The sequence below is a fragment of the Apodemus sylvaticus genome, chromosome 9 (genome assembly GCF_947179515.1).
Source record: "Apodemus sylvaticus chromosome 9, mApoSyl1.1, whole genome shotgun sequence".
NCBI lineage: Eukaryota > Metazoa > Chordata > Mammalia > Rodentia > Muridae > Apodemus > Apodemus sylvaticus.
This window is the reverse complement of record NC_067480.1, coordinates 81,041,796-81,063,466: the sequence shown is the minus strand read 5'-3', so window position 1 is coordinate 81,063,466 and position 21,671 is coordinate 81,041,796. Positions and strand designations below refer to the sequence as shown.

At 51.4% G+C, this 21,671-nt stretch overlaps 1 protein-coding gene across 1 annotated transcript in view; it reads right to left on the bottom strand.

Annotated features, from left to right (window-relative positions):
- Positions 1–21,671, bottom strand: part of Abcc10 (ATP binding cassette subfamily C member 10) — a 24,642-nt gene extending 2,971 nt beyond the window's left edge. Inside the window, exons 1-15 of the mRNA XM_052192502.1 lie at positions 21,454–21,671; positions 16,913–18,134; positions 16,576–16,803; positions 15,296–15,452; positions 14,563–14,672; positions 13,033–13,112; positions 11,852–12,023; positions 8,759–8,857; positions 8,176–8,365; positions 7,490–7,567; positions 6,950–7,144; positions 4,572–4,725; positions 4,207–4,387; positions 727–1,070; positions 298–467 (exon numbers count right to left, since the gene is read on the bottom strand). Coding sequence (XP_052048462.1) covers positions 298–467; positions 727–1,070; positions 4,207–4,387; positions 4,572–4,725; positions 6,950–7,144; positions 7,490–7,567; positions 8,176–8,365; positions 8,759–8,857; positions 11,852–12,023; positions 13,033–13,112; positions 14,563–14,672; positions 15,296–15,452; positions 16,576–16,803; positions 16,913–18,134; positions 21,454–21,614 — 3,541 coding nt within the window. The 5' untranslated portion in view covers positions 21,615–21,671. The remainder of the gene's footprint in view (positions 1–297; positions 468–726; positions 1,071–4,206; positions 4,388–4,571; positions 4,726–6,949; positions 7,145–7,489; positions 7,568–8,175; positions 8,366–8,758; positions 8,858–11,851; positions 12,024–13,032; positions 13,113–14,562; positions 14,673–15,295; positions 15,453–16,575; positions 16,804–16,912; positions 18,135–21,453) is intronic.

Sequence of the window (21,671 nt, the reverse complement as noted above, 5' to 3'; positions counted from 1 at the left end):
ATGAGGGCTGGCAGGCAGATGGCTAAGGTGGGATGGTGGCCGAGTAGAAGGGCTATGGACAGGAGCAAGGGAAGGATGACGTCACAGGTCTGGGTCTAGTCCCAGATCCACTGCCTGTGGCTTTCTTAGCACTAAAATGAGGGTGATGATGGTACTGATGATGCATCCTCACAGGGACCCCTGGGTAGGAGGTCATGGCGGGGTGGGGACGGGGTTAGGAGACATGCAAGGGGGTCTGGAACAAGGATATGGGATGACTTGCTCCTAAAGTAAGGGTGATGGGTCCCAGGTCGGCACCTGGGTTGGCCAGGCCCTGCTGGTGCTGCACCAGGGCAATGCCCGCAATGGCGCTGACCACCGCCGCCCCCATGAGCTGCAGTCGGATGTCCAACCACTGCATTGTGGCGTAGGAGGCAAACTGACACCTCTGGTTCAGCTCCAAGAGTCGTTGGTTCTCCTCCTCAAACCTGGAGGCCAGGAAGGAAGGCAGGCCAGTGCACCGTGGAGTGGGTCTCACCCCTCCCTGTGACACACATCCTTCCGGGAAGCTGACCCACACACCCGCCTGACCCACCTGACCCACCTTCCTTCCTTCCGGTTTGCACATCTCCTGAGTGTCCTCCTCGTCTCCCCAAGGAGACTGGACTCCTTTACTTGTAACCCCCATTTTGTACGCTCCCCATCCCCTCGCCCCCATCCCGCCCCAGACTCTGGCTGGGGATGTACCTGTGAGTGGCCCCCGCAGCCCGGAGCACAGGCAGGCCTGCCAGGGTGTCGGCCAGGTGGGAGTAGAGCGGAGACAGGGTGAGGCTGCCCAGGCGCCGCAGCTCCCGGAAGGAAGCTCTGTAGAGGCTCTGCACGCTGTAGTAGATGAAGCTCAGAGGCGGCAGCAGGAGCAGCAGCCAGGGCAGACCAGACCCGAGGACAGCGAGGAGGCCCAGCAGGCCCATGGAATTGGACAGCAGGATGTTGAGGAGGAAAGGCAGGCTGTCATCTACACAGGCTACGTCTGAGGAGAAGCGGTTCAGGACCCGGCCAGAAGGTGTGGAGTCATAGAAAGTCACCGGTGCCTGGAGAAGGGAGGTGGTTGGGCAGGGGGGCAGGGTCACGGGCTGAAGTAAGAGCTGGCAGACAGGTGGGGGTGGGGCAAGGTCCGAAAGATGGCCTGCAGTAGGAAAAGGAATAATGTATCCCAAAGCTGGGCGACCAAGGAATTGGTAGAACTTGGAGACAACTATCTCAAGGTGGAAAAAACCCGAGTTCCTCAGGCCAGGGGCAACCCTACAAGACCTGCTAAACTTTCACTACCCTCTGGGTAGGCATGCTTGCTGCTTCTTTAAGAGCAGAGAGCTAATCTTTCTCCACAAGATGGACAATTCAGGCAGCAAGTGAGACTTAGATGTCTGGAGGGAAACTATCTGCAGCTGGAGTTCAGCTCTGCCCTGTCAAAGGACTCAGATTCTGGCCCTGGCGGTGTAGGCACAGGTGCAGAATCCCAGCATGGGGGGCGGGGGGAGGTGGGAAAATTAGTTCAAGGTCATTGTCATGGCAACAAGAAACCCAACCTCAAGACCACAGATCAAACCAAAACCAAGAGGAAGCTCAGGTGGAGTCAGGTCTTGAACCCCGGGCCTGCGTCTTGGGAAGTGTGAGCTGCAGGCAAGGCGCTTGCTTCTCTCGCCAAGATCCCTGATCCTTGTCATAGAGCAGAAAGACAGGATCTTTCTACTCCGGGGAGTGCTTACTTTTCTGTAAGAAATCCATGCTCACTCCACTTAGAGAAGTGTGGGGACAGTTGGGCTTGGTGGTGGCACCTGCCTTTTTTTTTTTTTTTAAAGATTTATTATTTATTATATGTACGTACACTGTAGCTGTCTTCAGATACCAGAAGAGGGCATCAGATCTCTTTACAGACGGCTGTGAGCCACCATGTGGGTGCTGGGATTTGAACTCAGGACCTTCGGAAGAGCAGTAGGTGCTTTTACCCACTAAGCCATCTCTCCAGCCCGGTGGCACCTGCCTTTAATCCCAGCATTTGGGAGGCAGAGGCAAGGAGATTTCTGGGAGTTCAAGGCCAGCCTGGTCTATATAGCAAGTTCCTGGACAGCCAGAGTTACATGGTGAGGCCTTGTCTTAAAAAATAAGCAGCAGTGGTGGCGCACGCCTGTAATCCCAGCACTCTGGGAGGCAGAGGCAGGCGGATTTCTGAGTTTGAGGCCATCCTGGTCTACAGAGTGAGTTCCAGGACAGCCAGGACTATACAGAGAAACCCTGTCTCAAAAAACCAAATCCAAAAAACAAAAAACAAAAAACAAAACAAAACAAAAAAGCAGAAAGTAAGGACAACAGTAGGACTCGGCCTCACCGGGCTGTGAAGTGGGCTGTGCTGTGCTGTGCTGTGCTGTGCTGTGCTGTGCTGTGCTGTGCTGGGCTGTGCTGTGCTGGGCTGGGCTGTGCTGGGCTGGGCTGGGCTGTGCTGTGCTGTGCTGTGCTGTGCTGTGCTGTGCTGTGCTGGGCTAGGCTGTGCTGTGCTGGGCTAGGCTGGGCTGTGCGACCAAGGGCTTGCTGCTCGGACTACTGTTGGAGTAGAGCCTCAAATACAGCAGCATGTTCTCCATCTTCCCTGTCCATGCCTTCATCTGCATTTACTGTGGAAACAGTCCTAGGTGAGGCAGTGGACTAAGTCGAGTGACTCGGAAGGCACACTTAGGTGAACTTAGTTCCCTCACAGCCCAGGGTCTCCTCTGTGGCTCATGGCGGAGAGGAGAAGAATAGTGGGTGACCATTCCCTGGCGGCAGCAGGGAGATCCAAACAGGGATGGGTCTTTCACAGATCTAGACTTGGCAAGGCCATCTCGATGCTCAGAGCGTCAGTTCCCTTGCCTGTAAAATGGGGTGAGGGTACCTTGCAGGGTTAGTGTGAGATTATCACGGACTAATAAAGAGCGTGGGAGTAATAATTGCTAAAGGAGCCTGAGTGTGGTGATACACACCTATATTCCCACTACTCAGGAGGCAGAGGCAGGAGGACTGAGTGTTGGAGATAGAGCCAGCTGCTAATGAATAAATTAAATAACAATTAACTGAGTGCTTAGCAGGTGCGGGCATTACCCTAAACACTTTCCATGTATCAACCAACTCTGCATCAGTCAACTCAACATACATATGAGAAAGCAAAGGATAGAATATACAACAGCAGTGCATCTTAAGTTTACCTTTTTTTAAGGCAAGGTCTTACAAGCTGTCTTTGAGCTCACTATGTAGCCCAGGCTAGCCTCAAACATAAGAGATTCCTGCCTCAGCCTTCCAAGGGCTAGGCTTATAGGTGTGCACCACCATGCCTGCCAAGAGTGGATCTTTGAAATAGTTCTAAATAAAAATTGTCAACAATTAGGATTAAAAATACATGCACAAAGTCAGGTGTAGCAGCACTCAGAGGCAGAGGCAGGCAGGTGGATCTCTGTGAGTTCAAGGCCAGCTTGGTCTACACAGTGAGTACCAGGATATCCAGAGCTGCATAATGATATCCTGCCTCAAAAACAATAATATGGGGCTAGAGAGATGACTCAGCAGTTAAGAGCACTGACTGCTCTTCCAGAGGTCCTGAGTTCAAATCCCAGCAACCACATGGTGGCTCACAACCACCATCTGTAATGGGATCTGTAATGTGATCTGATGGCCTCTTCTGGTGTGTCTAAAGATAGCTACAGTGTACTTACATATAATAAATAAATCTTTAAAAAACAATAATGCATGCACAAGAAAAAAATTTAAAACATTTAAGCACATAAAACAGGCATTCTGCAAAAAACAAAAAGATAACAGAACCCTTAGTATTAATTGACAGATTAAATACCCATAGTAAGGTTGCTTATCAAGGAAGGAAAGGGAGATGGGAACGGTAAGACATGAAAGGAAATAGAGAACACTAGGAGAAAACAGTTCTTACAAAGTCGAGCCTTAGTACCTCAAGTTCAAGATGGAACTCTAAGGAATTTTCTCTTACTTGCCCTGTTTCTAGATGACAAGCTACAGGCTTAAACCATTAGATGCAAACCCAGGCACTCTTGGCTCCGGAGCTCCAGGTCTGAGAGTACTCCACGCAGCCTCGTCTGTGAGGACCTAGTGTGCTGCCTGGGACCGTGGAATGCAGGCAATACTCCGGAGGCAGACAAGCTGGGCTATCCTGCACCCACCCACCCTCACCGTGAGGAGTCGATGCAGCAGGCGGTGGTGTAGGCTGGCAGCTGCTTGCAGGGCACCGGCTGCAAAGAGCACAGACCGGAGGAGAGTGCAGAGGGAGTTGAGCCCAGCAATGGTTGTGTACACGGTGAGGTAGAAGTGAACGTCTGAGGAGCCGTTGGGAGCAGCTTTGTACAGTGGGATGCTGAGCAGTGGGGAGGAGACTGCAGGTAGCCCAAGGAAGGGCCTCTGGGGCGCCCCTCTGTTCTCTAGGCCCACCTTTTCCCACCCTCTAATATGCACACATCCCACCGCTGTGCGCCCACCACCCCGCCCCCAGAAGCTACTGGAGAGCACCAGGCCTGCTCCCAGCCTCCTCAGTCACTCACTAGGAGCTTCCAGGGGAGAAGAGGAGCAGCCGTGGGGAGAAGAGTCCTGTGGAGCCTGGGCTGGAGGAAGCTGGATCCTCCTTGGAGCCATTTCTGCCTGCCTTCAGCTGGGACAGCCAGTGAGCGAGCCACCAATCAGCACCATTGCGTGTGGCTGGATGGAGATGGAAATGGACAGGATGCAGAGACTCATCTGCTTGGCTCTACCCATATCCCCACATTCTCAGCCCTCTGCTGAGCCTTCCCTCCTCTGCACTCTGCCCTGCGCCTCGGCATCATACCACAAACCTCCGTCCTTCCTACTACACATGTCCCCAGACCTATCACTCCTCAGCTCTGTGGACCATGTGATCAGTCTTGTAGAATGGAACTTGCCTGGTTGACAGATGAAAAAGGTAACCATGGAAACCAATTTGTGGTGGTGCACACCTATAATTTCCACATTCAGAAACTGAGGCTGGGGGACTTCAAATTCGGTCTAATGAAACCAGCCTAAGATGTACAGTAAAACCTTGTCTCAAAACAAAAACAAACCCATAACAATATATTTTATAAAAAGATGATTGTGCTGGAGAGATGGCTTAGCAGACAGGGCATATGCTGCTCTTGCAGAGGTCCCAGGTTCAATTCTCAATACCCACATGACTGTTCGCGACCATCTGTAACTCCAGTCCCAAAGAACCCGATGTCTTCTTTGAACTATGTGCACCAAGCACACACATAGCACACAGACATACATGCAGGCATACACAGTACACACATAGTACACACATAGTGCACAGACATACATGCAGGCATACATAGTACACACATAGTACACACATAGTGCACAGACATACATGCAGGCATACATAGTACACACATAGTACACACATAGTGCACAGACATACATGTAGGCATACATAGTACACACATAGTACACACATAGCACACAGACATACATGCAGGCATACATAGTACACACATAGTACACACATAGTATACACATAGTGCACAGACATACATGCAGGCATATGCAGTACACACATAGTGCACAGACATACATGCAGGCATACATAGTACACACATAGTACACACATAGTATACACATAGTGCACAGACATACATGCAGGCATATGTAGTACACACATAGTGCACAAACATACATGCAGGCATATATAGTATACACATAGTACACACATAGTACACAGACATACATGCAGGCATACATAGTACACACATAGTGCACAGACATACATACAGGCATAATAGTATACACATAGTACATAATAGTACACATACATGCAGGCATACATAGTACACACATAGTGCACAGACATACATATAGGCATACATAGTACACACATAGTACATAATAGTACATAGACATACATGCAGGCATACATAGTACACACATAGTACACACAGTATACAGACATACATGCAGGCATACATAGTACACACATAGTGCACAGACATACATGCAGGCATACATAGTACACACATAGTATACACATAGTGCACAGACATACATGCAGGCATATGTGGTACACACATAGTGCACAGACATACATGCAGGCATATACAGTATACACATAGTACACACATAGTACACAGACATACATGCAAGCATACATAGTACACACATAGTGCACAGGCATACATACAGGCATACATAGTACACACATAGTACATAATAGTACACAGACATACATGCAGGCATACATAGTACACACATAGTACATAATAGTACACAGACATACATGCAGGCATACATAGTACACACATAATGCACAGACATACATGCAGGCATACATAATACACACATAGTGCACAGACATACATGCAGGCATACATAGTACACACATAGCATACACATAGTACACAGACATACATGCAGGCATACATAGTACACACATAATACACACATAGTGCACAGACATACATGCAGGCATACATAGTACACACATAGTATATACATAGTACACAGACATACATGCAGGCATACATAGTACACACATAGCACACACATAGTACACAGATATACATGCAGGCATACATAGCACACACATAGTACACAGACATACATGCAGGTATACAGAGTACACACATAGCACACAAATAGTACACAGACACACATGCAGGCAAAACACACAAAAAACGAGTGATTTTTTAAAATTAAAATCAGGACTGTGGTAGACTATGATATCTAATTGACCCCCCCCCCCGGAATCCTCAAACTTGGGGTATCCTTTTGTCCCAGCTGTTGTCTCTGCTTGGGAAGGTTCGGAGTTTTGTGGGGATCCCACAGGGTGACTGTGGTCATGAGCACCTGGACGCCGTGGCGTGGCTGCGGACTCGCTGCGGGTGGGTAGGAAGGACTTCCGGGGACACCTCACCTTGCATGAGAAGCAGGGAGATGAGGATGGCGGCGGCCAGGCCATGGCCCATGGCCCTCCAGTATGCTCGGTAGACATGCAGGGCCACGGCGCCCTCCCTTTTGCTTTCCTCCTGCACGAGGCGGCCGGATGTGTTCTGCTCCACCTCCAGCTCCTTGGTGGTTCTCTCTAGCTCGAGTACAGACAGGGACTGGCCTGGGAGAGTCAGGAAGGCCTCAGAGGGATTACATGTGAAATATGAGTGCTTTACAGGAGCAGGCAGGCTTTAAAACTCATTTCCATTGTGTGCCAGAGAAAAGCAAGACTGGTTGGTGTGGGCCCCACAGCGCAGCCTTTGATGTGCACCCGCAAGGCCCTGGCTTTGACTCCTAGGACTTTGAGGGAAACTAAACCCAAAGAAACAACAAACTTTCCGTGTGTGGTGGCACACCTGTCAGTGCTTAGTAAGACTCTGTGTTTGAGGCCAGCCTGGGCTACTGAGTAAGTTCAAGGCAGCCTGGGATGTATAATAAGACCCTGTCTCCCACCTTTGGGCCATACCTGAGTCAGTTACTTGTTCCTTCTCAGCCCGGGGTGTGGGGACAGCTTGTACCAACGGCAGGATCTCAGAGGGAGGCCCTGGACAGTAACAGAGGAGGAGGTGTTAAGGGTCTACATCATGCCTTTGTAAACGTGTGTGTAATCCCACCTTCCCCTCTCTGGCCGTCCTCCCTGGCCAGCCGAGTGGACTCGTTAGGCCCATAGCTATGAGTCTAACCAGCAGAAGTTCTGAGGAGAGCCACAGCGGAGACCCACCACCACCTGCACGGTATCATCTGTCACTACTACAGGAGCCTGTTCTCAAGTTCTAACTCAATTCCTGACCTTCTGACTGGGCCTCATGGTTTCCTGTAGCTCCGTTGAGAGCTCTGTAGGTGGCCACGCCCCTCTGGATAATAATCCATCAGGGCTTTGTGGCTCTTTTCTTTACCAGAAGATTGTTCCTGCAGGCCACTGCTCACTTCTGGGAGGCCACATGCCTGCTCTTGAGGTTCTACGAGCTCAGGCTCACTGCCACACACTCCCTTGTCCCGGCACCTCCCGCTTCCTCATGCTGACCCTGCAGGGGCAGGAAGAGCTGAGAGCGGCACTCAGACCACGAGGAGGGGTGGCAGGAGCTGCTAGCACTGCACGTGACACTCTGTCCTTCTATCGCACCAGGGCAAGTGTTTTCCCCACTGCATTACCTGTCCTGACCAGGTGCCCGGCCTCCATCAACAGTACCACGTCAGCCCTCTCCAGGTACTCAGTGCGGTGGGTGCACAGCAGCCGGGTGGTGTGGCTCAGCACTCCCAGGATGCACCTGTGTAACAGGTGGTTGGCCACATCTGCGTCCACAGCAGCCAGAGGGTCATCAAGGAGGTAGAGTGTTTTCTCCTAGACAGAAGGGACAGCAGGCACCCTGACCCCAGTCCTCTGGCTCTGCTCGTAGGCTCTCCTAGACCCAGGTGTCAGGGCAACCAGAAAAAGACAGGTGCAAACAGCTCTACAGTGGCAGGAGGAAGATGAGATGTGAAGGTGGACTTCCTACCCACGAGTGTGAAGTCAGACCTGGGTCTGATGCTTTGCTGGGCCCCAGTGCCCCAGACCTTTATTTTAGCCTTGAACCTGAAAATGGGGTGGGGTGGCCAATAACTGGGAACGTGGTGGAGGGAGCAACTAAACCCGAGGGAAATATTCCTAGCCCTTACTCAGCAAGCCCCCCAGCCCTGGAGCACTTCCCCGACCTACCAGCCTACCAACACCTGCCCCCTTGCCCCTTTAACTCACCTGGTAGACAGCGCGGGCAAGTGCAATCCGGGCCCTCTGTCCCCCACTGAGGGTCACACCCTTCTCTCCAACCTCTGTCTGGTCTCCAGCAGGCAGAATCTGAAGGAACAGACACCCAGTGGTTAGCAAACTCCCCACATCCTGTCTCCTGTTCGTTTGTAGGAAAAGATAATGTGGAGCTCAAAAGGCTTCATAAGCTTGAGACTGTATTTCAGTCTGGGACAGGTGATTCAGAGGCTCTCAGCCCGGATTCCAATCCCCGGCAGCTACTGAACAATCAATGCCTTCTAGGCTGTGGCAGTTTAAACTAGAATGGCCCATGGTCTTGTTAGTCTGAATATGTGGTCCTCAGTTAGTAGAACTGTTTAGGAAGGTTAGGAGGTGTGGCCTGGTGGAGGAGGTGTGTCACTGCAGTCTTTGTTCTTCTCTGTCAGCTCTCTTTGCTTTGTGACTATTGCCTCAAGATGCGAGCTTCCAGCTACTGCTCCACCATATGCCTGTCTGCTTGCTGCCGTGCTTCCTGCCACAATGGCTACAGACAACCCCCAATAAACTCTTCTTCCATAAGCTGCCTTGGCCATGGTGTTTATCACAGCAGTAGGAAAGCAACTAAGGCACAGGAATCATCTCATTTGAAGCCAGGAGGATCTCATAAATTTGCATTATTTGCTCTTAACAGATGGGACCAGAGCATAGGTAGGTGAACTACCTTGTCTATGGGATGTGAAGTAAATGATAAAGGGACACAAGATGCCCCTTGATCAAAATCAAATGCCCTTCTGCCCCAGCAAGCTTCATATTTACCTGGGTAGGTCAATGGTAACCATAGTCCTAGAGTAAACATGGGGTCCTAGAGTAGACATGGGATCTTAGAGTAGACATGGGTTCCTAGTGTAGACATGGGGTCCTAGAGTAGACATGGGTTCCTAGCGTAAACATGAGGTCCTAGTGTAGACATGGGATCCTAGAGTAGACATGGGTTCCTAGTGTAGACATGGGGTCCTAGAGTAGACATGGGTTCCTAGCGTAAACATGGGGTCCTAGTGTAGACATGGGATCCTAGAGTAGACATGGGTTCCTAGTGTAGACATGGGGTCCTAGAGTAGACATGGGTTCCTAGCGTAAACATGGGGTCCTAGTGTAGACATGGGATCCTAAAGTAAACATGGGGTCCTAGTGTAGACATGGGATCCTAAATAAACATGGGGTCCTAGTGTAGACATGGGATCCTAAAGTAAACATGGGGTCCTAGCGTAGACATGGGGTCCTAGCGCAGACATGGGGTCCTAGCATAGACATGGGTTCCTAGCGTAAACATGGGGTCCTAGTGTAGACATGGGATCCTAGAGTAGACATGGGTTCCTAGTGTAGACATGGGATCCTAAAGTAAACATGGGGTCCTAGTGTAGACATGGGGTCCTAGCGTAGACATGGGGTCCTAGCGCAGACATGGGGTCCTAGCGTAGACATGGGGTCCTAGCGTAAACATGAGGTCCTAGCGCAGACATGGGGTCCTAGTGCAGACATGGGGTCCTAGTGTAGAAATGGGATCTTAGTATAGACATGGGGTCCTAGCGCAGACATGGGGTCCTAGCACAGACATGGGGTCCTAGCATAGACATGGGATCCTAGCACAGACATGGGGTCCTAGTGTAGACATGGGGTCCTAGCATAGACATGGGGTCCTAGCGTAGACATGGGGTCCTAGCATAGACATGGGGTCCTAGTGCAGACATGGGGTCCTAGCGTAAACATGGGGTCCTAGTGTAGACATGGGATCCTAGAGTAGACATGGGTTCCTAGTGTAGACATGGGATCCTAAAGTAAACATGGGGTCCTAGCGTAGACATGGGGTCCTAGCGTAGACATGGGGTCCTAGCGCAGACATGGGGTCCTAGCGTAGACATGGGGTCCTAGCGTAAACATGAGGTCCTAGCGCAGACATGGGGTCCTAGTGCAGACATGGGGTCCTAGTGTAGAAATGGGATCCTAGTATAGACATGGGGTCCTAGCGCAGACATGGGGTCCTAGCACAGACATGGGGTCCTAGCATAGACATGGGATCCTAGCACAGACATGGGGTCCTAGTGTAGACATGGGGTCCTAGCATAGACATGGGGTCCTAGCGTAGACATGGGGTCCTAGCATAGACATGGGGTCCTAGTGCAGACATGGGGTCCTAGCGTAGACATGGGGTCCTAGTGTAGACATGGGGTCCTAGCGTAAACATGGGGTCCTAGCGCAGACATGGGGTCCTAGTGTAGAAATGGGATCCTAGTGTAGACATGGGATCCTAGTATAGACATGGGGTCCTAGCGCAGACATGGGGTCCTAGCGTAGACATGGGGTCCTAGTGTAGACATGGGGTCCTAGCGCAGACATGGGGTCCTAGCCTAGACATGGGGTCCTAGCGCAGACATGGGGTCCTAGCGTAGACATGGGGTCCTAGCGCAGACATGGGGTCCTAGTGCAGACATGGGGTCCTAGCGCAGACATGGGGTCCTAGTGCAGACATGGGGTCCTAGTGCAGACATGGGGTCCTAGCCTAGACATGGGGTCCTAGCGCAGACATGGGGTCCTAGCGTAGACATGGGGTCCTAGCGCAGACATGGGGTCCTAGTGCAGACATGGGGTCCTAGCGCAGACATGGGGTCCTAGTGCAGACATGGGGTCCTAGCGTAGACATAGGGTCCTAGCATAGACATGGGGGTTGACTGAGAATCCACAGGACAAAGCTGGTTTGTCTCCCATGCTTTCAGTACCTGGCTTGTGTGTATGGGGCAATTTAATGGGCCTGACAGCTTTCTCAAGGATTCTAAACAAGACCTTGACTCTTCTGAATCTTCCTAGTTAGGCAGGGTTAGAGGCCTCAGGGCTCTTCTAGCTGCTGTGAGTAACACCTCCCCATCCTCCTGTGAGCCTTAGAGGGAAGTGGGACCAAGCACCTGAACACTCTAGGAGGCCCAAGGGCTGACTGCTTGCCCTAGGTGAGTGACACCTGTGTAGAAGCCCTTTCTGGAGAAGCAAGTGGAGTCTGGAGCGTTAGGGACATACAGGGAAGCGGGCGGTGAGGGCGCCACGCCAGGTACTCACGCTGAGATCATCATTGAGGGCGCAGGCCTCCAGCACCTCCCTGTACAGCTGGGCATCAAATGTCTTCCCAAAGAGGATGTTGTCTCGGATGGTGGCACACTGGATCCAGGGCTCCTGGGTGGCCAGTCCGAAGCCTTTGGACAGGTCTGACACTGCCACCCACCCACAGAGCCTGCAGAGTCAAGGCAGCATGGGGACTAGCTCCTGGCTGGGCCCTTCCATGTCCAGGCTCGGTCTCTCAGAAGCATCCTCAGATGTGGCTGACGGCCTCTAAGGTGAGGGGATCCTAGCTGCTCACTATGGCTGGAGGAAGCAGCTCTTTGGTTCCAGCCCAGCAGCTGTCCCATAGACACATTGTAGAACTCAGGGGTGGCTTATCCTCACCTGAGAACATGGCCTCCCTAATTCTTCACTGTCTCTGGGCCTCTTCCCTAGGTAGCCACACTTCCAGGAAGGACAGCTGACAGCAGACTTGAGTTTTCTTCTTGTTCTAACTCTATGACCCTACCAGTGTATTGGTTCTCAACCTGTGGGTCGCAACCCTTTTGGAGTCAAACATCTTTCACAGCGGTTGCCTAAGACCGTCAGAAACCACAGATATTTACATTACGATGCACAACAAAATTACAGGAATGAAGGAGCAATAAGAATGATTTTATAAATGGGGTCAGCACGCACGAGGACCTGTATTAAAGGGCCGCAGCACTGGGAAGGCTGAGAACCGCTGCTCTCGAACAGCGCTGATCTCCCCCGCTCCGTTTATTTAGCTAGCTTCATCTTCTCTGACACAGTATCTCATGTATCCCAGGCTGGCGTTGAATTCGCTGTGCTGGCATGGATGGCTTCTCTGCTTATGCTCTCCCTTCCTCTGTCTCCGAGTGCCAAGGGGACAGACTTACAGCACTGAGGCCAGTTTTACACTAAGGACCGAACCCAAGGCTGGGGCTCACGTCGGGCAAGTGCTCTACTAATCAAGCTCCACCCTAGTCAGATTTACTTCGTCTCTCTCCCCATCTCCAGACTGAAAGCTCCCTAGAAAGGGCTGAATTTCACCCTTTTCGGTACATGTGTTGCCCCCCTCCCCCGGCCACTTACCCAGTGCATTCTCACACCCAGCAGGAACCCATTAATGGCTACTAAGGGGTGAAACCAGAGTCTGGGGCACATTGAACATTCATTACCTGTGGAGCTCCCCGGTGATGGCGGCCAGCAGCGAACTCTTCCCACAGCCCACCTTCCCCACAATGCCCACCAGCATACCCTGCAAGGAAGCCACACAGTTAGCACCGCCTGATTGGAGAGGAAGGGCAGCCCCAACCGATGCTTCTCTGAGCCTCAGTTAGGTCTTCAGAGAAAGATGTCTCCCCACCCCAGTGCCTGCCTGTATCTACTCCAGGACAGCTGTGAGCTTTATTCTCAACTGCACACGGCCTGTGAGGAAGACAGACCTGCCAGAGAGAAGAAGAGTGTCTAGGAACTCCTGAGGTGCATTGAGGCAGGATTGGGAAGAGGGATTCCTGTGTCTGGGGGCACTGGGCTGGGTGACATTTCCCAGCACAGTGGGTAAAAGGCAGCACTCTGCAGAACGCCCTTTCCTGAGATCTGCAATGCAAAGCATTCTGTTCTTCCTTTATTCTTAGTTGCTATGGACATCCACAGAGCGATTCCCTGCCTCGAGAAGAAAACTTAATGCTCAGGGATCTTGCTAGCTTTGTCCATGATGCCAGCACTGTGCCAGGGCTGACCTGCCCGCAAGTAAGCAACAGGCAGGTCTATGATCTCCCTGGCACTAAGGGATCAGATCTCGGGCAGCTTCGTCCTTGGTGGCTAAAGCCTGCAAGCTGGAAGACCGATGCAACCTCACTCCTGCTCCGTGCAGAGCCCGCAGACAGCACGAGGCAAGCACTCAGAGAGGAAGGCCGAGGGTGCCACAAGTTGAGGCCTGGCTCAGACCTGTGTTCTTGCTCTGGACTCTGATTCATCTATGTATTCTTACTGCACGGTCTTGTTTGCTTAGGCTAGCTCCAGTGGGTTTCTATGACTCCTATCTATCTATTTATATAAAACCCCCAACACATTAGTAAAATTCCTTTGAAGAATTCTAGCCTTGTCTTGCCCAAACTAAGAATAAAGACAAAACGTCCAACAAAAGCCAGAAACATGAGCCAAATGTGGTAGAGGCGATTCAGCCATCGCTGGAGAGCTGTGGGTTGAGATGCGGGGCAAAGGGTTGGACAGAGGTCAGGAGAGTCAAGATTTAAAACCAGGGCGAAGAAAGGTCACCAGCCTGGTCGGCATGTTCCCACTGAGTTCTCTGACTACATATGCCATGTCAGAAGCCACATGACTAAACGGGGGACCACCTACGCTGCTAGTGAAAGCCGGGAGGGGCTGCTGCCCCGGTCTCCCAGTTTCCCAGCCTCAAAAGATGGTGGACAAGCCCTGGGCTCTGTTCTGACCCTTCAGCTGGAAAGGGACATTGCAGGGGGAATCAGACGGCACCTGTGGGACAGGTGGGTGTGAGCGCCTAGAGAGGTGTGAACAGTGGAAGGCGGTGAGGAGGAGCAGCAAGCACACATAAGGGGTCATCTCTTCTCAGACGGGAACCCGCACACCGAGCCCCACCCCCACCCGGCAGAGCTGCATCCTTGTGTATGGATCTGGGCACCCTGCTTATCTGGGAACTCTCCCAGGGTGTCTGTCCCACAGACCTTCTTCACATGGAGGTGACTGATGAAGGTCTTCTGGCTTGCTCCAATTGGGTCCCAGGAGAAGAGGGCTTCGTGCAGCTGCAGTGCTGTGGAGGGCTCTGTGGGGGGATCTGAGCAGGGAAGGCGCCACTCACCCTTTGCCCCTCACCTACCACTCATCTGCTGGGATCCCAAGGGCCTAGCAGTAGCATGTCACCAAGTCACCTGTCCCTTATCTACCCGCCCAGAGCTGATTCAGCCCGAGTCTGTTATGTCAACTTTGTCCCTGACTTCTCTGGAAACATCCATGCATAGTGTCCAGCAGGCTAGGCTGGAGTGATGATCCGTGGCTATGAGCGCTCTTCCAGAGGTCCCCAGATTTGCTCCCAGACTCCACATCATAAGGCTCACCCTTTTTTTTTTTTTTTTTTTTTTGGACTTTGGTTTTTTCGAGACAGGGTTTCTCTGTATAGCCCTGGCTGTCCTGGAACTCATTCTGTAGACCAGGCTTGCCTCGAACTCAGAAATCTGCCTGCCTCTGCCTCCCAGCATGCTGGGATTACAGGTTTGCTCATACTTTTTAACTTTAATTCTAAGGGATCCAATGCCCTCTCTGGCCTCCATGAGCATCTGCACACACGTGGTGCACATACACACACTCAGGTGCACACACATATACATAAAACAAGTCTTAAAACAACAAAAAAGATTACATTCCCATCCTTACTGCATTCTTCCCTCCAGCCTTCCTTACCGGGGCTGTAGTAGGCCTCAGGGCTGTAGCTTGGAAGATCAAGGAAACGCTGGATCCGGTCCAGGGATACTTTGGATTCCAAGAGCCCATTGATCACCCAGGGGAAGTTGTTGAGAGGAAGAATGAGCATGCGTACAAGTGCCAGTGCTGTAAACACCTAAGTGGGGTGAAGGAGGGGCATAACCCCGAGTCTTGCTCTGGGGTTACCCCTGTGATGGGTCTATAGAGGCAAAAACAGGCAGGCAGCCAACCTGAGGGGCTGGCTGGGGTGCCCTGTGTTAGAAATGGTAGAGGCGGCCACTCTACGAGTCCTAGCAATTGTAAGTGCCCCTTAGGGAATGCTGGCTGCTGGTCTTAATGCTGGAGACAGACCCAGCACTTCATACTTGGTAAACACTGGTTCTGATGCGGAGCTACATAGAAACTCCCAAGCGTCTCTTGTTAAGCACACAGCTAGGCCGCTCTGAGACTTCCTAATAATCTCTGAGTGAGAACAAAGGTCACTAGCCCTAGCCAGACGCAATAGTAGATAGTGGATCCCCCACCCTAAAGACCTCTTTATCAGCCCAACCCCAGTTAGACTGGCAGCCAGGGTTACTCAGGGAGACCTTGTCTTAAAAAAGAAAGAAAAAGCACTTTTCCATAAAAGGACTTAATCCCAAGTCTGGGCCTGAATGGAAGTTGAAGATAAAGGGAGAGGAAGAAAGAAATTCCTTTACAAACATACAAAGCTATATATCCAAGATAATTAAAGAAATCCTTCAGAGAACACTCTCTTAGCTGGGAAAAGACAAGGTAGCCAGAGGTCCTCTTTCTTTCCCCTACCCCCAGCTAACACTAAAGTCCTGAGCCCACACTTCTACCCCATAACAGTCCTGGCCCATTCTCTCCCGCTGTGCTGGCTGGTTTTATGTCAATTTGACACAAGCTAGAGTCTTCGAGAAGAGAAAGCTGAACTGAGAAAATGTCTCCATAAGATCAGGTTGTAGGCAAGACCATAGGGTATTTTCTCATTACTGATTCATGGAAGAGGGCCCAGCCCACTGTGGGTGGGGCCACCCCGGGAATGTAGTCCTGGGTTCTATAAGAAAGCAGGACATGAGTACGTCAATAAGCAGCAGCCCTCCAAACCTCTGCATCAGCTCCTGCCTCCAGGTTCCTGCCCTGACTGAGTTTCTGCTCTCATCGCTTTGGATGATGAATGTTATATAGAACAGTGAGTGAAACCAACCCTTTCCCTCCCGCTTGCTTTGGGTATGGTGTTTCATCACAGCTCTCACCTTGGTGGCAGTGAGCTGGTGGCCCATGAGGACATAGGTGATGAAGATGGCGACAAAGATGACCACCGGCAGCGCAGCCCAGAGGTACACACAGACTGCATCCAGGTATTTGACGACGCGGAGTCGTCCCAGCTCCTGAGTCCGGTGAGCCTTCACGCGGTCCCCCAGAGCCTGCTCCCACCTGAAGAACTTGATGACTCGAATGCCACTCAGCAGCTCTGTCATGAGCTGGAGACGGGGACAGAAGAGTGGCGTGGAGCTGAGGCATGGCTCACACTCCTCTGCCTGCTGCTGGCCGGGACCCCCATCCGGCTGAAGGACCCCAAAAGCCCCTCACCTTCACCCGAGCATCCTTGTGCCGGAGCATCTCCTGGTTGCTGGTCATGATTCGGGTGGCAATCACTTTGTTGACAGGTACCAGCAGCAGTGCCAGGACCAGCCCGGCCAGGAAGGCCGTGCCCACTTGCTGGTAGAGCAGGTAGAGGGTGATGGCCAGCTGCAGAGGCAGGCCCCAGGCCTCATGGAAGCTGCCCGCAAAGTTAAGCAGCCTCTCAGAGTCTGTGCCTAGTAGGTTCAGGACCTCCCCAGTTGGAGGGCGGCTGGGCCCAAGCCTCAAGGCCTTGCGATAGAGGAGGCTCAGGACAGCCACCCGTGCCTGAAGCGTCACTTTGCGTATCTCATACCCATACTGATTCTGTAGCACAGCACTCATCACAGTCCCACTGGCCAATCCCAGGACATAGAGCAGGCCGTGGCTTAGGGGCTCTTGCCCTTCCTCCAGGAAGCCCACCAGGAGGGAGAGCAGCAGAGGCCCAGAGAATCCCAGCATGGTCCCCACCAACTTCAATAGTCCAAGGGCCAGGTAGCGACATCCAAAGGCCCCATACAGGGCCCTCCACAGCTGGGCCCCCTCCTTCCAGTGTGCTTGGAAGGCTCGGGCCAGATAGGCAGGATGCAGCCTGCGGGGGAGGCGGCAAGTGTCCCGGGGCTGCCGCAGCTCTCCTCGGAGTCCACGAGTGAGCAAGGGCGCCAGCCAGGCATAGGAAAAGCGTGACAGCCAACTCTCTCCATCTTCGGCTACCTCTGTTTCTTGACTCTCAGAGGACAGGAAGAGGTCATGAGTGCAGGGCTCTCGTGGTCCCCCAGGGGCTGCCCAGCCCAACCCATAGGCCAAGACTGCCGCTAGCTGCAGAATGAGAAGACATGCGCGGCCCAGGGGTCCTGGGAGGAGTGGGGGCAGAAAAGTACCTCGCTGGCAATGCCACAGCAGAGTCAGTACCAGGGCTGGGGTTGGTAAAAAGGCCGCCAGAGCCAAGGCCAAGGGGCCACGGGAACGGCTGCGAGGGGAATGAACCAATGCCCACAGGGCCAGGCTGTGGGTGAACCAGGCCACAGTTGTCACACACCCAGCCAGCACCTCTAGCCATATGGGCCCTGGGCGTGACCCTGGAGGCAAAACAACTGGAAGGAGGTCTAGCAGCGGGAAGATGGAGAGAAGGAAGGAAGCTGTGAGGCGGAGGCGCCAGCCAGGATTGAGAGGTGGAGTGTTATTGGCGGTCCTGGGGAAGAGAGAAGAAAAGAAGACATTGTGGCTGACACAGGACTCAGACACGCCCATTGCCTCAACAAGCTAGAGGAGGTAAATTCGCTTTCTGGTCTGCACATGGCACTCCAGCCCTACTTTACCCTGGACCCCAAAGCCTCTCCTTCCAGGAAGTCTTCCTAGATTGCCCAATCCATTTTCTAACTTGCCCACAGATTTTGTGACCCATTCTTTTGCCACAGGTACAAACAAGTCTGAGTTAAGGTTGTATGTACCATGAAGATCCCAATTAAGAAAAACCTACGCATTTTACACAAAGATAAATACTTTTTATAAAAAGGGTCCACAAGAAAGTATTTGAAAGTCATCTGAAGCCTCCTGGGGGCTTATCTGCTTATCTGCAGTTCTTGTCCTCTAACAGGAGAGCCTATGTTTACAAGGTCTCAGAATATTCTACTCCTGTCTTTTCCCTAACTGTAAGAAGCAGTGTGCATCATTGTGTGACCACCCAGCTCAAGAGAAACTTCTTTCAGTTCTGCCTATATCCTCTTAACATCAAAAATGTTTTTCATAAACAACTACAACAACACAAAAAGGTTTACATTAAGAATAAAAAACAAAGCCAGGCAGTGGTGGCACATGCCTTTAATCCCAGCACTTGGGAGGCAGAGGCAGGCAGATTTCTGAGTTTGAGGCCAGCCTGGTCTGCAGAGTGAGTTCCAGGACAGCCAGGGTTATACAGAGAAACCCTGTCTGGAAAAAACAATCAAATACAGGGGTTGGAGACGTCTCAGTAGTCAAGAACACCTGTTGCTCCTCTCAAGAACCTGAGATCGGTTCCTGGCAGCTCACAACTGCCTACAACTTCAGCTCCAGAAGATCCTTTATCCTCTTCTGGACTCCATAGGCATTTGTGTGTGCACGGGAGCACACATGTGTGTGCTCACTCAGAAACACACATACACACAAAACACACAAAACGTACCACACAATACACTTGAACAATGGAAACAGCTAGGAGGTGCACACCTTTAATCATAGCACTAGGGAGGCAGAAGCAGGTGGTCAGTTTGAACTCTGGGAGTTCAAGGTCAGCCTGGTGTACTTAGCAAGTTCTAGGCCAGCCAGGGCTACATAGTAAGATCCTGGGGAGGGGGGACCTCGAATATTTCAAATGTAGGCTGGGTATGGTGGAGTACACCTGTAACATCAGCACTTGGGAGGTGGGTCAGGAGGACCATAAGCTTAAGCCAAAATTGGGCTATTTAATACCTCATCTCAACACCCTTCTCCCCTCAAAGAGAATCACAGGGTCAGCCATGATGGTACATGCTTGTAATCCCAGGGCCAGGTAGGGTGGAGATGAAAAGATCTTTATGGGTTGGGGGTCAGCCTGGTCTACATAAAGAGTTTCAGGCCAGCCAAGGCTATATAGCAAAGCTTTGTCTTTAAAAAAAAAAATCAAAGTGAAAACAGTTATAGCAGTGAACATCAGAATGCATCTCCATATAAAAGAAAACTGGGCAGGTAGACATGCTTTGCAGAGGATCTGAGTTCCATTCCGAGCACCCACATGACAGCTCACAACCCTCTGTGACACTAGTTCCAGGGCACCCAATGCCATCTTTTAGCAGACATGTATGTGGCCCATGTGAATCCGTGCAGGTGAACATTCTTATGCATAAAACTCTTACAGCACTTTTTAAAAAGAATGAAATTGGGGCTAGAGAGACAGCTGAGCAGTTAAGAGCACTGGCTGCTCTCACAGAGGACCAAGGGTACAGTTTCCAGCAACCATAGGTGGCTCATGGCTGTCTGAAACTCCAGTTCCAGGAGATCTGATGCCCTCCCTTCTAGCCTCCTCAGGCACTGCACCCAAGTGGTGCACAGTCAAACATTCAGGCAAAATCAATCAACCAATCCATCAAAAGAGCAAAGGGTGAGGCTGGAGGCCAACTCCTTTAATCCCAGTACTCAGAAGGCAGAAGCAGGCATACAGAATGACACCCCATCTCAACAACACAAAACAACCCATCTGAGTCTGTTATGATTTTTGCCATGCTAACAATGTTTAATTGTAAACTAAATACTTTAGTTCCTTTTGTTCTCACTCGTGTGTGGTTCAAGCTGAGATCCTTCTGTCTCAGCCTCCAGAACAGCTTAGACTATATGCACTGCCACTTTGCCTAGTTTTTTTGTTTGTTTGTTTTGAGACGGGCACTCTTTAAATAGCCCTGCCTGACCTGGAACTCACTATGTAGACGAGGCTGGCCTTGGACTCAGTCTACAAGGCAGACTCACAGATATCCACCTGCCTCTGCCTCCCAAGAGCTGGGATTAAAGGAGTGCTTCACATGCCTGGCCTGAGCAGACTTGCTGTAAGTATGTGTGCTAACCTCTTCTATGCTTTGCTTCATTCTGCAAAAGAGACAGGATTAACTTGGCCATCCAAGAACTAGATATGAAATCAAGGCGAGTGCAGCACCAACACCTTACAGCACAAAACCAAGTTAGTTCTAAGGTTTTGACTTATTTTCCTCTTCTCCTTACAGCGTCCCTTCAGCAAAGATTGTCTGCTTCGGCTTTTAGCCTAGGGATAAGAGGGCTTGGTGGATGGAAGTGGTGAGCCACTGGCCCTAATCAAACATCTTTTTTTTTTGTTTTTTTTTTTTTTTTAAGCTTAAACTGAGTTAACTCAGAAACTTTAAAAGGGTCAGGGGCTGGGTTGCATTCCTCAGACCATAAGAGGGAGGAAGAGACTGACCTAGGGGTGAGGACACATTCCAAAGGATTGACCCGACTGTTGGCCACTTACCTCAATTCCCTAGCGACCAATCTGTTTAGAAGTATCACTGTTCTGCCAATCACATTGTGCCTAATGGTGTCTGCCCTGGAGACTGTATTAAAGGTCCGCTACGGGGACCGCTCGCTCTTTATATGCAGAGCGTCCCGCGTCCCTAGCATGCTAGATTTTTAATAAAAATTTCCTCATGCGTTTTGCATTGATTTTCCGTCTCCGCGTGGTCCCCACAGGGGGTCCGGTATGGTAAGACTGGTCGAGTCTTTTTAAATGTTTATCTAAGTTTGCCTCCAATTCATGGCAGTTCTGTTCGACATTTAAAACTCTGCAAGAGAGATGCGTTGGCGACTTTAAGGATGTGCCAGGTGCTGCCCTATATATTTAAACGCCTTGGGTCATTAAACACTCTCAAAACTGCGGTGGCTTGCTCAACTAAGTGCGAACAGTCAGCTTTTATTCTGCCCTACTACAGAGACCTCGCAATCCCAGTGACATCCGGGAGAGATGTGAGAGAGGTGTCTCGTTGCAGTCTCACCTTGGGGTGCCCAAGTGGCAAGCACTGAGGACAGCGAGGAGCACGTGGGGAAGGACGCTGAGCACCAGTTGGGTGAAGCAGTGTCCCGTGGTGTCCCCTTCCCACAGCGGGAGCGGCCGCGCCGCGTCCGTGCCACACAGCTGGGCCAAGAGCCCCTCCATAGACGCCTCACCTAGGCGGAAGCCAAGGGTGACAGGGCTCGGGACCAAGTCCCCCAG